This window comes from Juglans microcarpa x Juglans regia, chromosome 3S, assembly GCF_004785595.1.
Source record: "Juglans microcarpa x Juglans regia isolate MS1-56 chromosome 3S, Jm3101_v1.0, whole genome shotgun sequence".
NCBI classification, from domain to species: Eukaryota; Viridiplantae; Streptophyta; class Magnoliopsida; order Fagales; family Juglandaceae; genus Juglans; species Juglans microcarpa x Juglans regia.
The window spans coordinates 21,989,266-22,009,150 of NC_054599.1; the positions used below are offsets into that span (position 1 = coordinate 21,989,266).

The 19,885-nt window shown below is 32.8% G+C and overlaps 2 protein-coding genes across 3 annotated transcripts; one reads left to right on the forward strand and one right to left on the reverse strand.

Annotated features, from left to right (window-relative positions):
- Nucleotides 1–1,096: 1,096 nt before the first annotated feature.
- Nucleotides 1,097–2,307, reverse strand: LOC121257406 (protein bicaudal C homolog 1-A-like). The gene has a single exon (XM_041158395.1). It carries the CDS (start codon nucleotides 2,172–2,174, stop codon nucleotides 1,281–1,283), a length of 894 nt encoding a protein of 297 aa, XP_041014329.1. The 5' UTR covers nucleotides 2,175–2,307; the 3' UTR covers nucleotides 1,097–1,280.
- Nucleotides 2,308–17,708: 15,401 nt separating this feature from the next.
- Nucleotides 17,709–19,672, forward strand: LOC121257407 (acyl carrier protein 1, chloroplastic-like). Of its 2 annotated transcripts, none has more exons than XM_041158396.1 (4): nucleotides 17,709–17,928; nucleotides 18,889–18,999; nucleotides 19,097–19,219; nucleotides 19,320–19,672. In XM_041158396.1, the coding sequence occupies exons 1-4, from the start codon at nucleotides 17,860–17,862 to the stop codon at nucleotides 19,449–19,451; spliced, it is 435 nt and encodes a 144-aa protein (XP_041014330.1). In that variant the 5' UTR covers nucleotides 17,709–17,859; the 3' UTR covers nucleotides 19,452–19,672. The 2 variants fall into 2 exon arrangements, with proteins under 2 accessions (XP_041014330.1, XP_041014332.1); XM_041158398.1 differs by having other exon boundaries at nucleotides 17,710–17,928; nucleotides 18,898–18,999.
- The last annotated feature ends 213 nt before the right edge of the window (nucleotides 19,673–19,885 follow it).

The following is a 19,885-nucleotide window of genomic DNA, read 5'->3' on the forward strand; positions in this document are numbered from 1 at the left end:
AATGCAAAGTCCCGGTCAGCTAAACTCAGCACCATAACATGAGAGGGGCCCTACCATTCTAAAAGGTTGACAAGTTATTATACCTTTCCAATGCAGACAAAGTGAACGTGACCTCAATCTATGTGACAAGAAGCTTTTCTTGGATCAGTGAATAGCCCTTGCATTGGGGCAGGGTGAAAACTTGATTTGAAAATCAATATCTACTCTTTTTGGAAGCACAGAAGAATTTATCCTAGAAGCACAATAGTCAAGTTCTCAAAAGCGCAGTCCTGAACCAAAACAAAAACCTTATTCGTTGGTTAACTGAGCCATAATTAGAACATTACTAATTAAGGTTTTGGTCAGTACTTAAGATACAACATAAGAGGAGCCATTCAACATCAACCGACTCTTATTGTAAAATACTGAGTTATCAGTTACAAGATGGTCAACCTGCTTATCCAAGACATCAGGATAAGTTCAGCAGATTCTATGCAAGATAATTGAGCAAAGGTGATTAAGGAAACTATCACTCTCAGCTTGTATGAATTCCTTGCTCCTCTAAAACCAGTGTAGAGCCAGCACCATTTGAGATGGGCAGGCAAGAAGCGGATGTGACCAATGATTAGAACCACATACCAATGCAATGAGAAGTCAATATCTCAAAAGGATCAGTAATTGAAGCATATAAAAGCCCAAAAACTTAATCTTTGACTTGGAGAGGTCAGATGAGATAATAAGTAATAACCAACCTCGCCTAACAGGTATTTAAGACATTACACCAACATAGTATGATATTTTACTTAGGAAGTATAAAGGAGATACCATAAGTACAGTGACCAGCCGGTTTTTATACAATAACGAATAATCTTTAAATTGTTCTCGAACAAAAAACAGATTCTAAAAGTTTCAAACATTCTAAAAATTAGATATGGTTTCTTTTCATTCATTAGTAAACATATCAAGAAAGATAGCTCATGAAAGAAAACCCTCTTTCCTGGATTTCCTACAACAATTCATTAGTCATACATAGCATCTCAAGTACCATTACCAAGGGAAAGATCAACATACAAAACTGCTCCATTTCAAAACTGCTAACCAAAAGAAGGAAACGAGATTATAAATATCATCATCTTCTGGCTATTATTAACATCAGCAGCAGCAGCATCAGAACGAGGCTCAAACCATCTCAGTCATGCATTTTATCCAATATTTCAACCATGACCGAGGGTTTATAAGATAAAGATTACAGCTACGTTCTTTTTTTCTTTTCTTTTTTAAAGAACTAAAAGAGAAAATACTCACGAAAAACCCTTGCGAAGCTTTTGAATTGCGGAATACATTTTGCGCCTGGAGCCAATGGCATTGATTCCCATATCCTTGAGATCCTCCAGCGTCAACATCGGCAAAACATCGTCGTCTACCTCATGTATCTCAAACACCGGCGCGTACCGACTCAACCCCAATTCGAACAGCCACGACCTCACTCCCTCGCTCGTCACACACTTCCGGTCCCTCGAATCAGACTCGGGGAAGTTGTCCAACTCAACGGCGTCGTTTTCGCGACTCTCCGAAGCCCTAGCCCGGCCTTGCCTTCTAAATCCGTGCCACAAATCGAGCTCCACCTTGTCGACCGAGTGGACTGGGCTGTGGTCCTTCTGCTGACTGTCCGAGTCCGGATCGAAATCTCTAAATCCTTCGTTTTGGTTGCCGTCTTCTCTGCTGTCGCCCTCGGCCACGGCTCCGTCTTCTATTCTCGTGACCCAATTAGATCGGGCCCGCTTCGTCGCGCCCCGCTTCGCCTTCTTCCGGTTCGCGAATTCGAGATTCCCGTCGCCATTTTGGTTCCTATCTTCTGGAGGCTCCTGGATATCGTGGTAATCGCCGCCGTTGACAAGGTTTGTAAGGAGCCGAGCCTTCACGGACTTAGAGGAATGCTCCTTGGGGAGCCTCCAGGGATGTTGCTTGTTTCGTCGGACGTGAGACTCATACGAGAGAGTGGCTGGCTGGTCTCCGATTTCGCCTAATCGGACGCTGGGCCGGCGTTGCCGTTTCGGGGCCAAAGCCTGTCCGAGGTTGTCGGTCGACAGTACGGCAGTCGTCGCTTCTAACGCTGTTGTCGTGGTTGCGCTTGCGCTTGCGGCTGTTGGGCCTGCGGTCATTAGGGCTTCTGGTGGTTGTAGCTCAGCTGCCATTACAGTGGGTGCGTAGGAAGTCACAGAGAGCACGAGTCACTGTGTGCGCAAGCGTGCGCAGGATAAGGCTAAGTGGTACACACGGGGGAGATCGGCTTTGAATGTTGTCTTGCACTCTCCACCGTTGGATCTGCATCGAAGTTCGTGAACTTTTTTTTTATTTATTTTCAGCTTTTGATATTTAGTAGGTACGAATAAAAAAATGGCCGGACCAGAGAAATAGGGCTGGGCAGACCTGACTAGATTATGGGCCAGGCAATTTAATGGCCTTGAAATTAAGCCTATGTAGGCCGGCACTTAATACCGTGTAAATTTTATTATTTCTATAAGAAAAATTATATTCCTAAGCCTCATACACCACATATCATCTTTTTTATAATTTTTTTAATTTTATTCTCTTATTAAATGTGTAGTATATAGATTATAAGTAAAATAATTTAATTATTTTAAGAATAATAAAACCAAAAAAAATTTAAAAAATTTTAAAAAAATAAAAAAAATTGTGGTGTGGGGTGTATGGGCTTATGAATAGCAATGCTCTTTCTATAATGGGTAGTGATAGAGTTACTAGTCTATTATTATTCATCTATTATCCAAGTGTATTTCAAATTAGTTTTTATTATTTTCATTTAAGTATTTTTTGAACATTCTTAATCACTAAGAAAAGTTTAAAAATATATATATAACTTTACTAATATTCACTTTCTTAATCATTAAGTAAAATTAAAAATTAAAAAAAATCAAATACAAAAAGAATAGTAGATGGGTAATAGTAGAGTAGTAACCCTATCATTGTTCTTCTATAATTAAAAGTATGGTCGTAAATAAATCAATATGTTCGAATCGATAGCACGTTTGGTACTCGCTCGGTTAAATTCAAATCAAACTCGACTCGTGAAAAAAAAAACTCGCCCTTGAAGGTAAATATCCGCTCGATTAGTAAATAACACATACTCAACTAAACTCGACTCGACTCGACTAAGGCTAGTTTATATCCGAGTCGACTCGTTAGCTTGACTCGATTAAAACTCATTCATATATTAATAAATATATACATACACTTATGTAAATATACATATATATGTATTAACTAATAATATAAGCACAACATTTTTATAATTAAATATGGGTGGTGCTAGCGGGTCGCCCAGCACTTATCGTTGGGCGTACCACTAGCACAAATGTGTAGTTTATTTTTTTTATCATTTTTGTGTAAATATTTTTTTAACATTCTTAACCATTAAGAAAAAATTAAAAATATATATACAATTTTACTAATAATAAATTCCTTAATCACTAAGTAAAATAAAAAATAAAATATTCTAGCAGTAACTTTGAGCAGTAACATTAAGGGGGCTAAGTAACATTTTTTATTAAATATATAATATGTAACCTAATTACTTATGCCTATATATTGAATATGTTTCGTAGTTATATTTTATAATTTATACATAATTAGTCGATAAGATTTAATAATTTCATATACTAGTAAGTGGGAACTATATATGAAATAGATATATGTTATTATATTATGTGTATTGTTAATCATTTATGTAAGCATATAATATATTGTTATTATAGATAAATATCAACTAATTATATATTAATTACTTATATAATTAGTGTAACAACCCGGCCCAATATTTCTAAGGTTGGAATATAAATAATTTTATTGGACCTAAATTAAGTTTAATGGGCTAATGTTATGGAATGTTGATGGGCTATTATTTATTTAGGTTTGTGTCATTTTGAGCCTAAATTAGACAATATATTATTTACTTATTTAAATTTTAAAATATTATCAAAAATATCTTATTTTAACATATATTACTATTATGAATTTTATCAAATTCAATTAGTAACATGTGTAATTTTAATTGAGGTTATTATTATTATTATTATTATTATTATTATTATTATTATTATTATTATTATTATTATTATTATTATTATTATTATTATTATTATTACTATTGTTATTTGATTATTAGTGTTATTATTATTTGATTATCCATTAATAGAATGAACGTGGTGAAATAAACTCGCATCACGTTCTTCCTCTTCATGGATATGCACGTTATCAGTTTGTAACCGACAGCATTCAACGCATTGAAGCTCTCTTTACATTTTTTCGCAACAAACCACCTCGAATCAACAAGCCCCCACGTTGAAGTCAATCTACATTACACCTACCAGTAGCGTCGTCGACCTTGTTAGGCCAAAATGAAAACCACCATTGCATAGAACAAGCAAAAGAGCATGACTCTATTTTACACTCACGGAACAGAGCGTGCCCATGCCACGAAAAGCCGCACTGACACCACTTAGTGAGACGCCGAGCACCATGCAGCCACCACAGTTCACTACCACTGCCATTGCACGAAAGAATTAGCCAATAGCTCTACATCGTGAAGCCCCTCTCACAAACATTACGTACACCATGCAATGCCATGTTACACCACACGTACCGCCACCAAACACCAACTGTTGAGACCCCACAACCAATACTTGCCAGAAGGCGTCGCCCATCTCCTTCGTCGGCCTCTCCATCCCTACCTGCACATGGTACGTCGGAACTTGCTCAAATCGAAAGGCTTGAACACCACCGTAGACCACCACAGGACGTTGGAGTTCTCGAGTTGCCACAGAAATCTCCGGTCATTACCTCCCATCAATCCCACAGCAGTTTAGTCACCTAGATCCACCGTGCACGACATCCCTCTCTTTCCAGTAAGCCCAAGCCAATCTCTCTTCCAATTTATCTTCTCTGTTTCTCTCTCCCTCTAACTGCATCAGAATCATCTTTTACGCTAGGAGCTCCGCCACCATGCACAGAAGCTGCCGCCATTGACTTCCGTCCGGCCTCCCTCCTTGTCCCTTCTTTCTTCCGCAAAGCCCTCTGTCTCCTTGTGTAAGCTCTGCCACAGATCCTTTTATTCATGAGTGGAAGTTGGCTGATCTCAAAGTTAATGATGCTTTTAGGTTTTCAGATTTTCAAAAAAATGTCTAAAATTACATATTATTACAAAATGAGCAATGCTATGTACAGTCCCCAAATGGGGACGACACCAAGCCTAGTTAATTTTGTCTTTAAGTTTTTTCAAAATTACAATAATATCCTTATCAAAATTGTACTTTTTCTATTTAATGAAATGCTTGCACATACAGTCCCCAAATGGGGATTGTAAATAGAATTTTTCTTACAAAATTATCCTTTAATCCATTTTCATGTAGCTCCTTACATAAAGCATATTGAAGGACTTTTTTAAAATGCTTTTACGTTTCTACCCCTGGGTATGTAAGCATAGCATAATGTATTTTTTGAATTAGTGTGTTTACGATGGGCATGATGACTCTTTTATTGGGCTTGAGTTAATTATTATGAAAATTTTATTAAGTTGGGTTTAATTTATTTTGTTTAGCCCAAAAATCCTATTTTTACAGAAATCTTATTTTTTTCCTTATAGAAAATAATTAAGGAATTTAAACTATATTAGTTATTATTAATTTTACAATTTAATTTCAGTAGTAAATAGTAAGTGTTTAATCTTTTATTTTAAACACTTAAAATTTATTGTTAGAAATGAATCTTTATATGTTATTATTATAGATTTGGATATATTTATGCTATTAAAGTTTTAAGTTTAAAATAAAGAAGTATGTTAAGAATATTTAAATAATATTAGTATTTATTAGATTTCTTGTAAAATTCTAATAATTATGTTAATTATAGGAAAGAATAGTTGTTTTAAGAATTGAGGTTTTCACGACTTATTTTATTATAATTTAAAATAACCCAAGTATTCTACTAAATTATAATATGTTATTAGTATTTAAGTAATTTAAAATATCAGGATTTATTGATTATGGTGTTAAACAAAAGATTTATGTGGCTATTTTCTAAATTATGAATTTAATTAAGTAGGATATTAGTACATGTTATTCCTAGATAGATTTAATGACATTTAATACTGTGTATAGATGACGAGCTACGAAGTGACATTCAGGAAGAAGCGCAGCGAGATAAGTAATTTGATCACAAATTATGATCATCACATGTTAGCTTAGACAAATTATTATTGAAGTCAATTCTTGAAAACCAATATTTATGTATCTCACATGTCATGACTCAAAATTACGCAAACATGTCATCCAACAGAGCATACGAATGTCATTCCGCATTATATTCAGATTCAGAAATTATAATTATGTACGTATTATGTCATGCATCTCACGTGGCATAAGACACGTAAGATATCTTAAGTTCAAGTGCAAGATAACATCAATCAGTTTAATCAGATAGTCATTCAGATGCATGATACCAATACAGTTTCAAGGTAGATGTGCAAGCAACAGACTCAAGCGTAGTCCACCATAGTATGCCAGAATACTATCAGTGACTCTCATTGCTGCAGCGGGACATGGGGCCGGTACACAACCTTGCACACAAGGTTAAGTGTGTTGGCCAGTCAAATCAGTCAATTAAGTTAGCTCCGTCAGTTAAATCATATCAGTCAGTTAATTCAAATAAATCAAGACACATCATGCATAACATAAGCATCAGTATGATTATCGTGATTTTAAACTCTCAGCATGAAGTTTTTTTATGAAAACCTTACGGTTATTATGTTTACGTTGTGATAGATTTATTACTGAATCTTTGACTCATTTTAGTTTATTTAATATTTTTAAATCACCCAGGTGAGGATGATGATCAATGCGAGCAGGCGGGCCAAACTTAGATGGAGCAGATAATTTTTAATTCCAGACCTTAATTATCTATTTAGTTTGATTTATTAAATTATGAGATCTTTTGCCAATTTTATTTTATGAAAAACACATGAGACTCATAGCCTACGGAAATAAGGTGTTACAATTTGGTATCAGAGACAGGTTTAGAGATTCTGCAAACTTTTGAAAAGAAAAATAGTATTTCATTAATTCTAGGATAAGGTCACCTAGGATGCTCCTGGCCCGCTCAAGAGTTATTCGAATATTTTAGATTTAGATAAGTCACTTATTAGCTCTCATTAGATAGCATTATATGTTGTTGTTACAATTCTCATAATTATTGTTATTATTATTGTTTTAAGTTTTTGAAATACTAATTATTGGTTAACTTAGAATATGACACATGCACCAGATAATTTTATGTAGCATAGATATTTAGACTTTTATAGATATTACGTGTACTGTGGGTTTTGTGTCAATATATATGATTACGACAATGTAATTGATTAAAGGAATGTGAAGTTAGGAAACTTTTACTTCTAAGATTGATAGTATATTTGATTCATGAGAATGGATGGAGATTGAATTATATTTAATCGAGTCCTATTTAAGGAAATTAGGGAATTTAGTTAGTAGGTTTTGGAGTTATGGCGTAAATTTGCATATGGTGTTTTGGTATTTCATGATTGTTGATGGATGGTATATTATGTTCTTTAGGTAATATGATTTCTCTCCCATAGCATGAATGGGAACAAAAGATTATAGGAAAATTTCATGTATTGTGGAGTTACATAGCAATAGAGTTATAGAAGAAAATTGTGAAGTCAATATATTTTTGAGGTGTGGAGACTTAAGTTTTATAAGGAGAAGATGATTAATTTAAGTATGTGTATGCATTAGATATACACATGATAAGTTTAATGATCCAATGAGCACAGTAGGAATGCGACGAAATATTTAGAGTTGGTTAAAGTCGCTAAATGTATAATTGAGGTACTTGTTAATGGACTAGACATGGATGCTAGACAAGTGTATCTAGAGTGACACGTTGGAGATGTGGGCCCATAACCCATAGGCCAAGATTGTTTTGGTATTTCATTTTTAAAGATTCTAGAATCGAGATATTTTTAGAGACTCCAAACTTTAGAAAAGTTTTATTCTGTTATTATTTGAAGTTATTATTTTATGTGAATAAATTATTTTAGTACGTTATGTGGAGAATCTATTTATTATTTTTATGTGGAGATTTTTTTTTTATTATTTTATTTTATGTGGAGACTGTTACTTACTATTTATTGGAGTAAGATAGTGGTTTGGGTGATACTATTATTAGGTTTTTAATTAATCTTGTTGTCGAGATTTACATTTTAGTCTTGTATTGTATTTTCGAAGTGTGTGATGGTTGACAGTAAGTGCATGAACGTGTAGCCGTAAAAGGATTAGGAAACTATGCGAGGTTTATGAATGAATAATAAAGGACTAAAATCTTGAATTGTTAAACTTGACTAAAATCTTTCATGATTAGGTTTGTAAATGGACCAATATATTCGATAGTCTACTTGGTACTCTCTTGGTTAAATTCGAATCTAACTCGAAAAAAAAAAAAAAAAAAAAAAAAAAAAAAAAAAAAAAACTCACCTGTGAAAGCATATCCCCTCTCGATTAGTAATTGACACATACCAGACAAAACTTGACTCGACTTGATTAAGACTCGTTAAGACCCACTCGTTTATGCTCGAGTAGACTCGATTGAACCTCATTCATATATCGATAAGAGTGATGATACATACAATCGTGAATTGAGCAAGCGCCTCATAAACGTTTTGAAAAAGAGTAGATCCACTATTAAAAAATTAATTTTTTCATGTGGATCCTGTATTTACTCACTTTTTTCAAAAGGATTGCACGATACTTGCGCACTACACGACTGTAAATATCATTTCTCATTTATAAATATAAACATACATCTATGTATATATACATACATATATATATATGTATTAACTAATAATATAAACATAGCACTTTTATAATTAAATATATAATATGTAAACTAATTAATTATGCCTATATATTGAATATACTTCATAGGTATATTTTATAATTTGTACAATAATTAGTAGATAAGATTCAATAATTTCATATACTAGTATGTGGAAACCATATATGAAATGAATATATGCTATCATATTATATATGGGAACCATTTAGCGGCAAAGTTGAAGCGCTGGAAAAGACCAAAATCCTTGTAATACTTATGCATTCATGAAAGTTAGATTGATGATCTAATGCTGGATTTATGAAGAAAAATATACCATATATACGTTTTCAAAAATAAGCACAATTTGGTATGACTAGTCATGAATTTTTTCAGAAGTAAGTATCCTAAACTTTGGAAAATTATATAAGAACAACTATACTACAAGTTGTTTACAACTTAGTATAAAAAAAATTATTATTTTATTTATTTTCAACTGTTACACGTACAAAAATTTTGAATTAAAGTAAAAAATATTAATGTTGTAATATGTAGTAGTAATTAAGTTGTAATATAGTTGGTGGTGTAATTGTCCCCAAACTTTTCATCTTTTTTTTATAGGAAATAGACATCATTTCATTCCATGAAAGAAGGAAGTAAGTTACAGCAGTGACTCAAGATACAAGTCAAACTACACATATGTTGTAAGTTTCCCTGCACACAAATTTCTTTATGACGGACATTGTCTTAACTTCTAGAAACTCTCAACTGAGAGTATCATTCTCTGTATAAAAAAGAGATAAACCACCAGCCCCCACCTCCAAATGAGGAAATGGTATCCAACATTCATCCTCCTATGGAGGAGAATGAGAAAACCATCCCTATCATCCTAAAAGGAGGAGAAGGAAAATCACCACCCACTTCCAAAAGAGGAGGGGTTCTCCTACTATAGACATAAAGTCCAATAGCCTATTTCTTTTTATTTTTTTTATCTAAAATAAAACAATAGATCTACAAATACATAGAAGTAAAAGCACATCTACAAACAAAAAGAACCACATGAACCCAGTCTAAGCAAAGAAAGTCCATTCTATTTGTAAGTAGGAAGGCCCCTTAGGGTTTCATCTCCTTCTATACCACCTCCCCCCACCTTTTTTTTTTTGGTCTTGTTTTTCCCCCTTTTTCTCCTGCTTCTTCCTCCTTCGTCCGTGCTTCTTCCTCATCTCTTATGCGTTCACCGCCCACCTTCTTCGCACGAGCACCTCCACATGGGCCACCTCTTCTCTTCATCGGCCACCTTCACATGGGCTTCGAGTTTCCCCTCCACCTTCACACAAGCACCAGCCGCACGAGCATCGACTATTGCTTCTCGCCAGCACTGGCACACTGAAGCGATGTCGTCCACCACCACGCGGCACACCCATTACCGGCGTGCGTGCTTCCTGCTCCCCTGCACAGACGGCTCACCGAGCTTTTATGGATTAACGGCTCATCATCGACTTATCCCCTGCACAAGCGGCTCATTCACCGTCCCTCACCGTGCGTGGATTTGTGGGTTGGGTCAGGAGTTTTGTGTAGCAAATGACAAGAACCGGAAGTGTTCCTCAGGAATTTAGACTGGGATCACCGGAAAGTGTTTCTCTTTTATTAGACCTGAAAAACTTAAAACAAAAACAACACACAGACTTGAAAATTAAGGAAGTGAGGGGGAGGAGCCAAAGCTCCAACCCCCTCAAACTTTTCAGCCCTGAATTTGCAGACCATTTTTCATTTTTTAAATAGTAAAAATAACTTTTACTAATTTTCTTATACTATAATATTTTCTGCCAAAACTTGCCCCCTTTTTTACTCAAAAAGTTCCCTTTATAGCTTGTGCACGTACCTAGGACCTTGTTACTAGGCCGCCCACTACTGGCGTGTCTTTAGTGCAATTTGATTTGTTTTCTTTTTCTTTGGCAAGCTTTTTAAACATATTTAAATATAGGATAATACTAGAGCCACCGTTGAAAGCTTCCATTAGGCTATTTTATATGGTTTTTTTTGTTCTTTTTTACATAGATTTTTTTAACACTTTTAAATATTTTTGAAAAATAAAAAAAATACAATATCATTGAAAAACGAAAAACACTTTGCAGCGGTCCATCCGACATTGAAGCATTAACAGCCCTCCAATAACATTATGCCACATCAACAATTTCATAGAAATTATAATAGACTCATTACAATAGACATAAAACACATATTCTCCTCGCCCCTTCAGAAATTGATTTGTGCCCCGATCAGAAAACCTTCGCACACCGTAGTTCCCATTGCACACCACCACATGATACCATCATCAGTTTTTCAAGAAATAACGTGAGAGAGCAATGTGTGAGTGTAGTTCGGGCATGGGCTTACCGAGAGGAGGAGGATGGAGTGGTTGTGGCGTGAAGTGTCCAAAGGTGCTCTCTGTGTAGTGGCGATGGCATGGAGAAGATGTGGCAGTAGCTTGGTGGTAAACCCATGGCTCACGGTGGGGAAAACTAAATGCTCTATTTTGATGAGAAAAAAATAGGGACTAAATCGAGTGATTGTTCTCACAACTGACCAATATTTGTTGCATTAAAAATCAGCCTTCATAATTTCGATTCCCAGATTGGAAGCCTAACTTCTTTGCTTGTCCAACGATAAAAATGCCCATGGAAGGGTTAGCTTGTTTGGCTTCATCATTGCCAACAAGATAAGTCTAGTACAATGTGAAATGATAGAGACGTGACTCAGAGGAGCAAAGCTTCTAACCTCTATTATAAATAACAGGAGTTTAAACCAAGGAGAAAACAGCGGCATGCAAAGCTTGACACACAATTGGACCAGCAACAAATGCTTGATAGCAGCGAAAAATATGTGAGAGAGAGAGAGAGAGCTTTTCAGAGAGTGGGGTTATTGATAGGGGTGAGGGGCTACTACGATTCTGTTCTGAGTTTTGTTGAGAGGTGGGCAAGGGGCTGCGACTTATGCGAGGGGGAACAAATGAGAGAGGGGGAACAAAGGGGACCGAGATCCAAAGTGTGAGATTGAGATTCTGCTGGGATGCAGTCACAAGGTAGCTGCCATGGAAAGCATACGTGGCATGTTTCTATTGAAAGGCTTTTTTTTTGGTGTGGACAGTCAGACCGTTTATAAGATTTTCTCTTAAAAAACACTCCCATTGAGATTTTTATTTTATTTTTTTATTTCATAATTAATGAAGTGTTTTTTAAAAATACATAAAATAGCCTAACGGGAGCACAACAATAGCTCTAGTATTATCCTTAAATATAATTAATTTTATTCACCTACCGTCCTTTCTCCTACACCACACACCAATGGGTGATGTGGTTATTTTCTCTAATTTTTTTTTTCCTCTTAAAACTAAGGCTTGATTTGGATAGTGAGAATATTTGAAAAATGTTAAAAATATTTGTGAATAATAGTAAAAAAATAATAAAAAAATAATAAAAAAATATTAAATAGTAATAAAAATTAGATAAAAAATAATAAATAATAGAAAAAAAAATATAAAATAATAATAAAATAAAATAAAATACTCTCACTTACCAAACATACCCTCACGCACGTTTTAAATATCCCAAATCATCAATCATTTTAATTTTTTCCCCTCCCCCGCATTCGGCCGCCTTCACTCGCAGCGTCTACCACCGTCTGGCTACTTCTGAAAAGAGGTTAGTTATGAAAACGTGAAGAAGGCTGGAGCTAGGGGTATAAGCCCAATCTTCAAGATCTTTCCAAAACCCTCTCGGGGCTCTCTCTCTCTCTCTCTCGGGTTGTTTCAGCAGCTTCTTCCATATGCACGGGCTCTCACAAAGCTCTCTCTCTCTGGTATCCTACGGACCCGCGATGGCACACGTTACAGGAATTCTGCCGCTCCGATTTCCTGCTGCTTGCGACTTTTTGATTCCATATGCTTTTCAATTATCCGATCCATAAATTTTATGTTTATTGCCATGGGATTTTCTGAAAAAAAAAAAAGTTTATTAAAAACTGTTTTAAAACAAATGAATATATATACATATAAATTTTGGCCGGAAATTCCATTTTTTAAGACGTTTTGAGTGAAATATTGCCGAAATGTAGATTTGTGGTTTCTCTATTATGCGTGCTAATGCCCTTTTGCGTGTTTCTATATGTGAGTCGATTGCCAATTTCTTTGGGCATGATATCTTGATGTTTCTGATCAGTAGTAGGTGGGAGAGAGTGAGTCCAGGAGTCGTTGGTACTCGGTGTTAGGTGCTGGAAGGAGTCGTATCATCATATATTCAACTCAGGTAAACTTGAAGGGCACCCGGTTTTTGGGCAATCAATACGAGTCCACTGCTGCAGCATCCTATATATCTGCCATAGAGCATTAGTATTGGATTGATCATCCTATTCTTCAAATTATAATTAATATATAATTTTTTTACTTTTAACTAATCATTCAAAACTTAAAATATATATTAGATTAGTCATTATACTCTCTATAATAATAAAATATTATTATTTTTTATTATTTATATTTTTTTAATTAATTTATATTTTATTTTTATAATCTTCAATAACCTCCAATAATCATATTCATTTTTATTTTCACAATCTAACAATCTATAATATAATAATCTCATACGTATATAGATGATAAAATCTCATATGAATAAAAACTTCATATCTATAATATAATAATCTCAAAAAGTACTTTTAGACTTATTATAGATATTTTCATATTTGAAAAGAAGAATAGATTTACTGTAACTTATAGTTTTAGATGAAAACAATTTAGCTAATTCAACGTGGAGTAAATATGAATGATATTTGTTAAATTTAAAGATGAAAATGTATTTAGCTAATTCAATGCCAATGCTCTTACCAGCTGAGAAATAGGAATTCTATAAGTGCATTTTTATTGGTATGGTCAAATACATTTTTAAAATGTAGTCAATATCACACTTTTTTATATTTATCTGTTTTATTTAAATTTAATCCCCACATTTCATTAGTCATGCACTTCCTATATAATAATAAAATATTATTAAATTAATAATTTTTTATTTAATTTATTTGTATCACATTTTATAATTCTACCAATTTAAAATTAATTATAATTATATTCTAATTAAATTAATATTAAAAAAAATCATATTTTCAAAAGTTATTTAATGTTAATAACCAAAAATTGAGATTAAACTTATCTAAATTTCTTATTCACTAACTAAATATCTAGCAACATACTCATTTCAATGTCAATAAAAAATCTACACCTACATAAACACCTATAAAACATTTTAAGATCTAATTATAGAGTAAGAAATTAGTATTTTAATATTTGGTGAATCAATTGTAGTTCTCTAATTTTAATCGACCATTATAATAAAAATCTAAATTATTTTAAAGATATCCAATCTAATATATAATCTTTTTTATATAAATTATCTAAATTTTAACCGTCTTTCAATTTGAGCCAAGCACGCTATGAGAAACTTCTATGAATATTTTTGTTTCTATGCTGTCCTGAAGGTACAGAGTACGAGAAACCCATCAAAACCTCATCTTCTGTTCACATTCAAAACCTCCTCTCCCAGTCGGGTTCCCACCATTTTTGCGGATTCTCATCCAAACCCAACTTTTCATTCACACCCTTCAGATAAAACGTGCGTTTTACTTTTAGAAGGAAAAAATTAAAAAAGCCACATCATCCATCGGTATGCGGTGTGGGAGAAAGGACACGGATGAGTAAAATTACTCTTTAAATATTTTTTTAAAAAAAGACACCAATACATTAATTGTCAATTTCATAACTATTAAATAAATTATTTTAAAAAAAATTAAATACAGAAATACTTAGACTGCATTTAAATATTAAATTGAGTTAAGTTGAGATGATAAAATATTATTAGAATATAATTTTTTAATATTATTATTTTAAAATTTAAAAATATTAAATTATTTATTATATTTCATATTAAAATTTAAAAAATTTATAATAATAAATTGAGATAATTTTAACAAACAAACAAAACTTTAAAATAAGATAACAAAATCATGCAACATAATATCATTTTTCATGAAACTTTTCTCTAATGGTGTCCTCCTGTCCACTAAAGGTATGTCATTCTTTTGAATTTTGATAGAGTGTTACAGTGGAAAGGCATGCTTGAGTCTTGTGACAAGATATTGTACGTGCTTCAATGTCTCCTTTAGGCTTTGTTTGAATTTTGAACACTCTCAATTCATCTCAATTCATCATTATAATTTTTTTAAATTCTAACAAAAAATATAATAAACAATTCAATTTTTTTAAATTTTAAAATAATAATAATATTAAAAAATAATATTTTAATAATATTTTATTATCTCAACTCAACTCAACTCAATTCAACTCATTTTAATATCTAAATACATTCTTAATCTTGTGGTCATGTCCCATGGCCAACTCCAGCTCCAGGGGAGGCAGTCACGGCCACTGCTCAAGGATTACAAAAAGTAAGGCCTTAAAATAAAGTTTTTAAAAAAAATAGACTGACATAAAATATTATAAATAAAAATATTGCATAAAATAAATAGAATCAAAGTAGTAAAGTAGTTGCTGGAAAGTCTATACTATTAATCTTCAACATTAGCAGTTTGGATTGAGAAATATTTTCAATTTATCTCATCTTATCTTATATTATTATTATAATTTTTTTAAATTTTTACATAAAATATAATAAATAATTCAACATTTTCAAATTACAAAATAATAATACTATTAAAAAATAATATTTTATTCAACTTTTAACTTTTATCTAAAATCATTTCATTTTATCTTATCTCATTTCATCTCACTATTCAAATAGTTCTAGAACTCTAAGAGTGATTTGAATTCAGAGATGAGTTGAGATGGTTTGCGAATAATAAAATAAAAGTTGAATTATTTATTATATTTTGTGTGAAAATTTAAAAAAGTTGTAATGATGAGATTGAAATGAGTTAATGTGAGTTTTGAATGCAAACAAGGCCTACATCATACATGAACAGATACAAATACGAACCAAAATATATTACTTAGAGCATCTTCATTGGATTGGCCAAGTCCATCTTCAAAATTTAGTCAATATCACATTTTTTTACTTTTGTCTATTCTATTTAAATTCAATCTCCACGTTGGATTAGCCATTCACTCTCTATATAATAATAAAATATTATTAAATTAATAATTTTTTATTTAATTTATTTGTATCACATTTTATAATTCTACTAATTTAAGATTAATAATAATTATATTCTAATTAAATTAATATTAAAAAATCATATATTCAAATGTCATTTAATGTTAATAACAAAAAATTGAGATTAAACTTATCTAAATTTCTATCTAAATTTCTTATTCACTAACCAAAGTGGAGAAAGAGTTTCGGGCGAGAAATATTCTCGTGTTTTGTTGCCATTCCCGCATGCGTAGTTAAAAATTAATATTTTAATATTTTGTGAACTAATTATGGTTGTCTATATTTGTCCAATCACTATAATAGAAATCTAAATTATTTTAGAGATGGCTAATCAAATATAGAGTCTTTTTAGTATAAATTATCTAAATTTTAACTGACTTTCTTATTTGGCTAAGCCAATAAAGATACTCTTATAAGTTCCACATCACACAAAAGATTGTGCAGTAAACGCAAACTTACCCACCATAAATAAGCATGGTTCCTTATTTTATTTTATTTTGGTTGCAACCACAAACATAAAATGAATAATACTTGATGGTTTACTACGAACCACATATAGTGAAGTGATTCGAGAGGTAGCTAGAGTTAGTGGTTTAACTGTTAACCTAAATACAAATATTTAAATTTATTCCTTTCCATCGGTTTAAATTTTTAAAATAAATGATATTTTTATATAATATTATAATAGAAATCGTAAATTCGAACTCCGACTATCCCATTTAATTAATATTTTATGTATTAAGCTTACTTATTGAGAAGAAGTCATTGAAATAAATTGTGATTTCACATAAACATATGTGAATTTGATTTTGCTGCTATCTTTGGATGTCATTAATATAATGGTTTTAAAATGAATTGGCATGCATGCATCAATACTGTGCGAGCAATCGATATGGTGATCTATGATTGAAAATTCATATTTCAAGGAGTAACAGCAAGTTGGCCTATTTGATAATTTGAGATAATTTTATATAAAAGTTAAAAGTTGAATAAAATATTATTAGAATATTATTTTTTAATATTATTAATATTTTAATATTTTAAAAAATTAAATTACTTATTATATTTTATATAAAAATTTAAAAAAATAATAATAATAAATTAAGATAAAATAAAATAAAATAAACTACTTTCACAATCTAAACTACTCTTAACCATGCGGTCGTGGGTTTGGTGGGTGAAGTTTTTAACCCTTTCATTTCTCTGTTAAAGATTTATTTTATTTTTCTTTTGAATTTTTTCTTTTATTTTTATCACATGGTAAAAATGATAGAGTCGCGTCTAGAGTAATCCGTTCAAATTAATCGACTGTATGTTTTAGTTTTTTTTTTTTTAATATATTTAAATATTTTAAAAAATAAAAAAAATTTAATACACTTAAAATCATTTTTTTAATTATTAAATTAAAAAAAAGTTCTATCAAACGATGAAATGGAGCGATATATTAGGAAGGCGAAGTAGTTTTATTCAAAATGATACAGCCAAGTGGAGCCACTGGGACTCGCACCGGAGCGATCTCAACGGTAGGGCCCTTGTGTCCTAACAATGCCAACAAAATCCCTGTCGTAACAGTGCCAACAAAATCCCGCAAAACCCAATCCAAAGCTTAAACGTCTAACCTTTACACGTTTACGCCCACTTGCCAACCTGTACACGAGTTGCCCAGCCTTCTCCCTCTCTCTCTCTCTCTCTCTCGCTGTTTTATCTGCCCCCATCGTTCCCGGTAACCTCACGTTTCTTCAGCTTGAGAGCTCTAATGGCCACTATCTCCGCTACTTCTGCTACCTTTGGAGCTTCTCTTAAGCCATGCTTCAAGAATAATAAGGTGAATAAGGGCTTCTTTTCTTATAAGTTCATTTTCATTAAATTAGTTATGTGTAAAACCCAGATCTGATTCGCTTATAGGTGTTGAATTGATTCAGACTTTGTAGTGATATTATTGACTTTTGTTTTGTTCCCTTAGAATGCCCAAAACTTCTTCTGTTAATAGGGTGAAAAATGAAGAAGCTAAATCCGGGTTACATGAAGATATCTCTCTCTCTGACTGGGCATTGATTTATTGTTTGGAAAATTAGTCAGTATGAATAAATTTAGTTAATTTCTCACCAATCGTTTCTGAGTTCAGGCAATTGTTGAATTGAGAGGACCATAGACTTGTGACTCTCTGACAGACCCATTTGTTTAAATTAGGAGGCCGGACATAGATTGTGTACCACGTTATTAGTGTCTGGTGCCTTAGTTTCGACCATCTTATTGTTTGTCTACAATGCTTATCTCACTCTTCTGTGGTCTTGTGTAGCTTTAAATTTTTAAATTATGTTTATGTACTTAACAATCTTTTAGTTCCCGTTTGACACATTCTCAGGATTTATGACTTTACCTCATGCCTCCAGAGCTTAGGCCTCATTTGGTTACACAGCAGAGATGAGATGAAATTAAAGTTAAAAGTTAAATAAAATATTGTCATAATATAATTTTTGTTTTGGAATTTGAAAAAATTGAATTGTTTATTGTATTTTGTTTAGAAATTTGGAAAAATTGTAATAATTAGATAATATGAGTGGAGAAGGTTTGTGTAAACAAACCAACCCTAAGTCTGAATTTTTGAAATATTATTCAGATGAGTTCTACGGACCCATTATGGTTTAAGATAAGTAAAAGTACCGATACATTTTTATGATAGCTGATGTGGGAAGCTTTCACGTTAACACTTCAAATTTGGGGTTTCAATGACTTAAAAATAATTGAGATACAAGTTATTTAACTCTGAAGTCCTAAAAAGCAGCTTGTCCAGGTGACTGGTGGGACTTCAACAACTCTGAAGATGGTTAGAGCAGGTTGGGCAAAGAATGTCTTCCCTACTTTAAGGACCTCGCGCTTCAATGTTTGCTGTGCGGTATTTCACTTCCCTTCTTACTTTGGTTCCTTGAATGTTGATAAATGAAGACGAAGACTCGTAAATCTAACGTTCTTTTAATTAATGCGTGTGGCAGGCCAAGCCCGAGACAGTGCAGAAAGTTTGTGAGATAGTAAAGAAACAATTGGCATTGTCTGATGAGACTGAGCTCACCCCAGAGTCCAAGTTCGCTGCACTCGGAGCTGATTCTCTTGATACGGTAATACCACAACTGGGTGCTTAGTTTTTGCTTCATCTTCACCCGATAAGATTATTTTAATCAACATGATTACGATGATGAAATTATACTGGCAATGCAGGTGGAAATAGTAATGGGTTTGGAGGAAGAATTTGGAATCAGCGTCGAGGAGGAAAGCTCTGAGAATATAACCACAGTCCAAGAAGCAGCTGATCTGATAGAGAAGCTTGTCCAGAAGAAGCCTGAAGCTTAGACTAAGAGCTGGTTGGTTGGGATGTAACAGTTTTGTTACTATTGAGGCAATATCTTGTTAAGTAATTTGTAAGGGCTAGTTTGCTTTCCCTCCAAAATGTTCCTGTCGTTTTGATTTTTTGAATGGGTGTCCCTCTTTATCAGTCTCAGAATTAGAACTGATATTGTTTTGAATTTGAATTTGAATAGATTAATTTCAAGGAATTTGTAGCTTCTGTATCAGATGCAAAATCCATTTGGTATGGACTTTTATGATTTGGACACCAATGGCCAGCAGTGTAATGAATTTCTCCTTCCCTAATACTGCTCTCTCTCTCTCTCTCTCTGAAGATCAAAGACAAAGCATTTTGTATTTTGTATTTTTAAGGATTGGTAGATATAATTTGTTACTCATTTTTTTTATATAATTTGTTACTCTTATAGCGAGTCTATCTC

Excerpts from the sequence above, each read along its gene's own strand:
- LOC121257406 (XM_041158395.1), bottom strand. The coding sequence starts at position 2,174 with ATGGCAGCTGAGCTACAACCACCAGAAGCCCTAATGACCGCAGGCCCA.
- LOC121257407 (XM_041158396.1), top strand. The coding sequence starts at position 17,860 with ATGGCCACTATCTCCGCTACTTCTGCTACCTTTGGAGCTTCTCTTAAG. Across the intron at positions 19,000-19,096 it reads GCTTCAATGTTTGCTGTGCG|GCCAAGCCCGAGACAGTGCA; the intron begins GTATTTCACTTC and ends TGCGTGTGGCAG. Across the intron at positions 19,220-19,319 it reads GAGCTGATTCTCTTGATACG|GTGGAAATAGTAATGGGTTT; the intron begins GTAATACCACAA and ends CTGGCAATGCAG.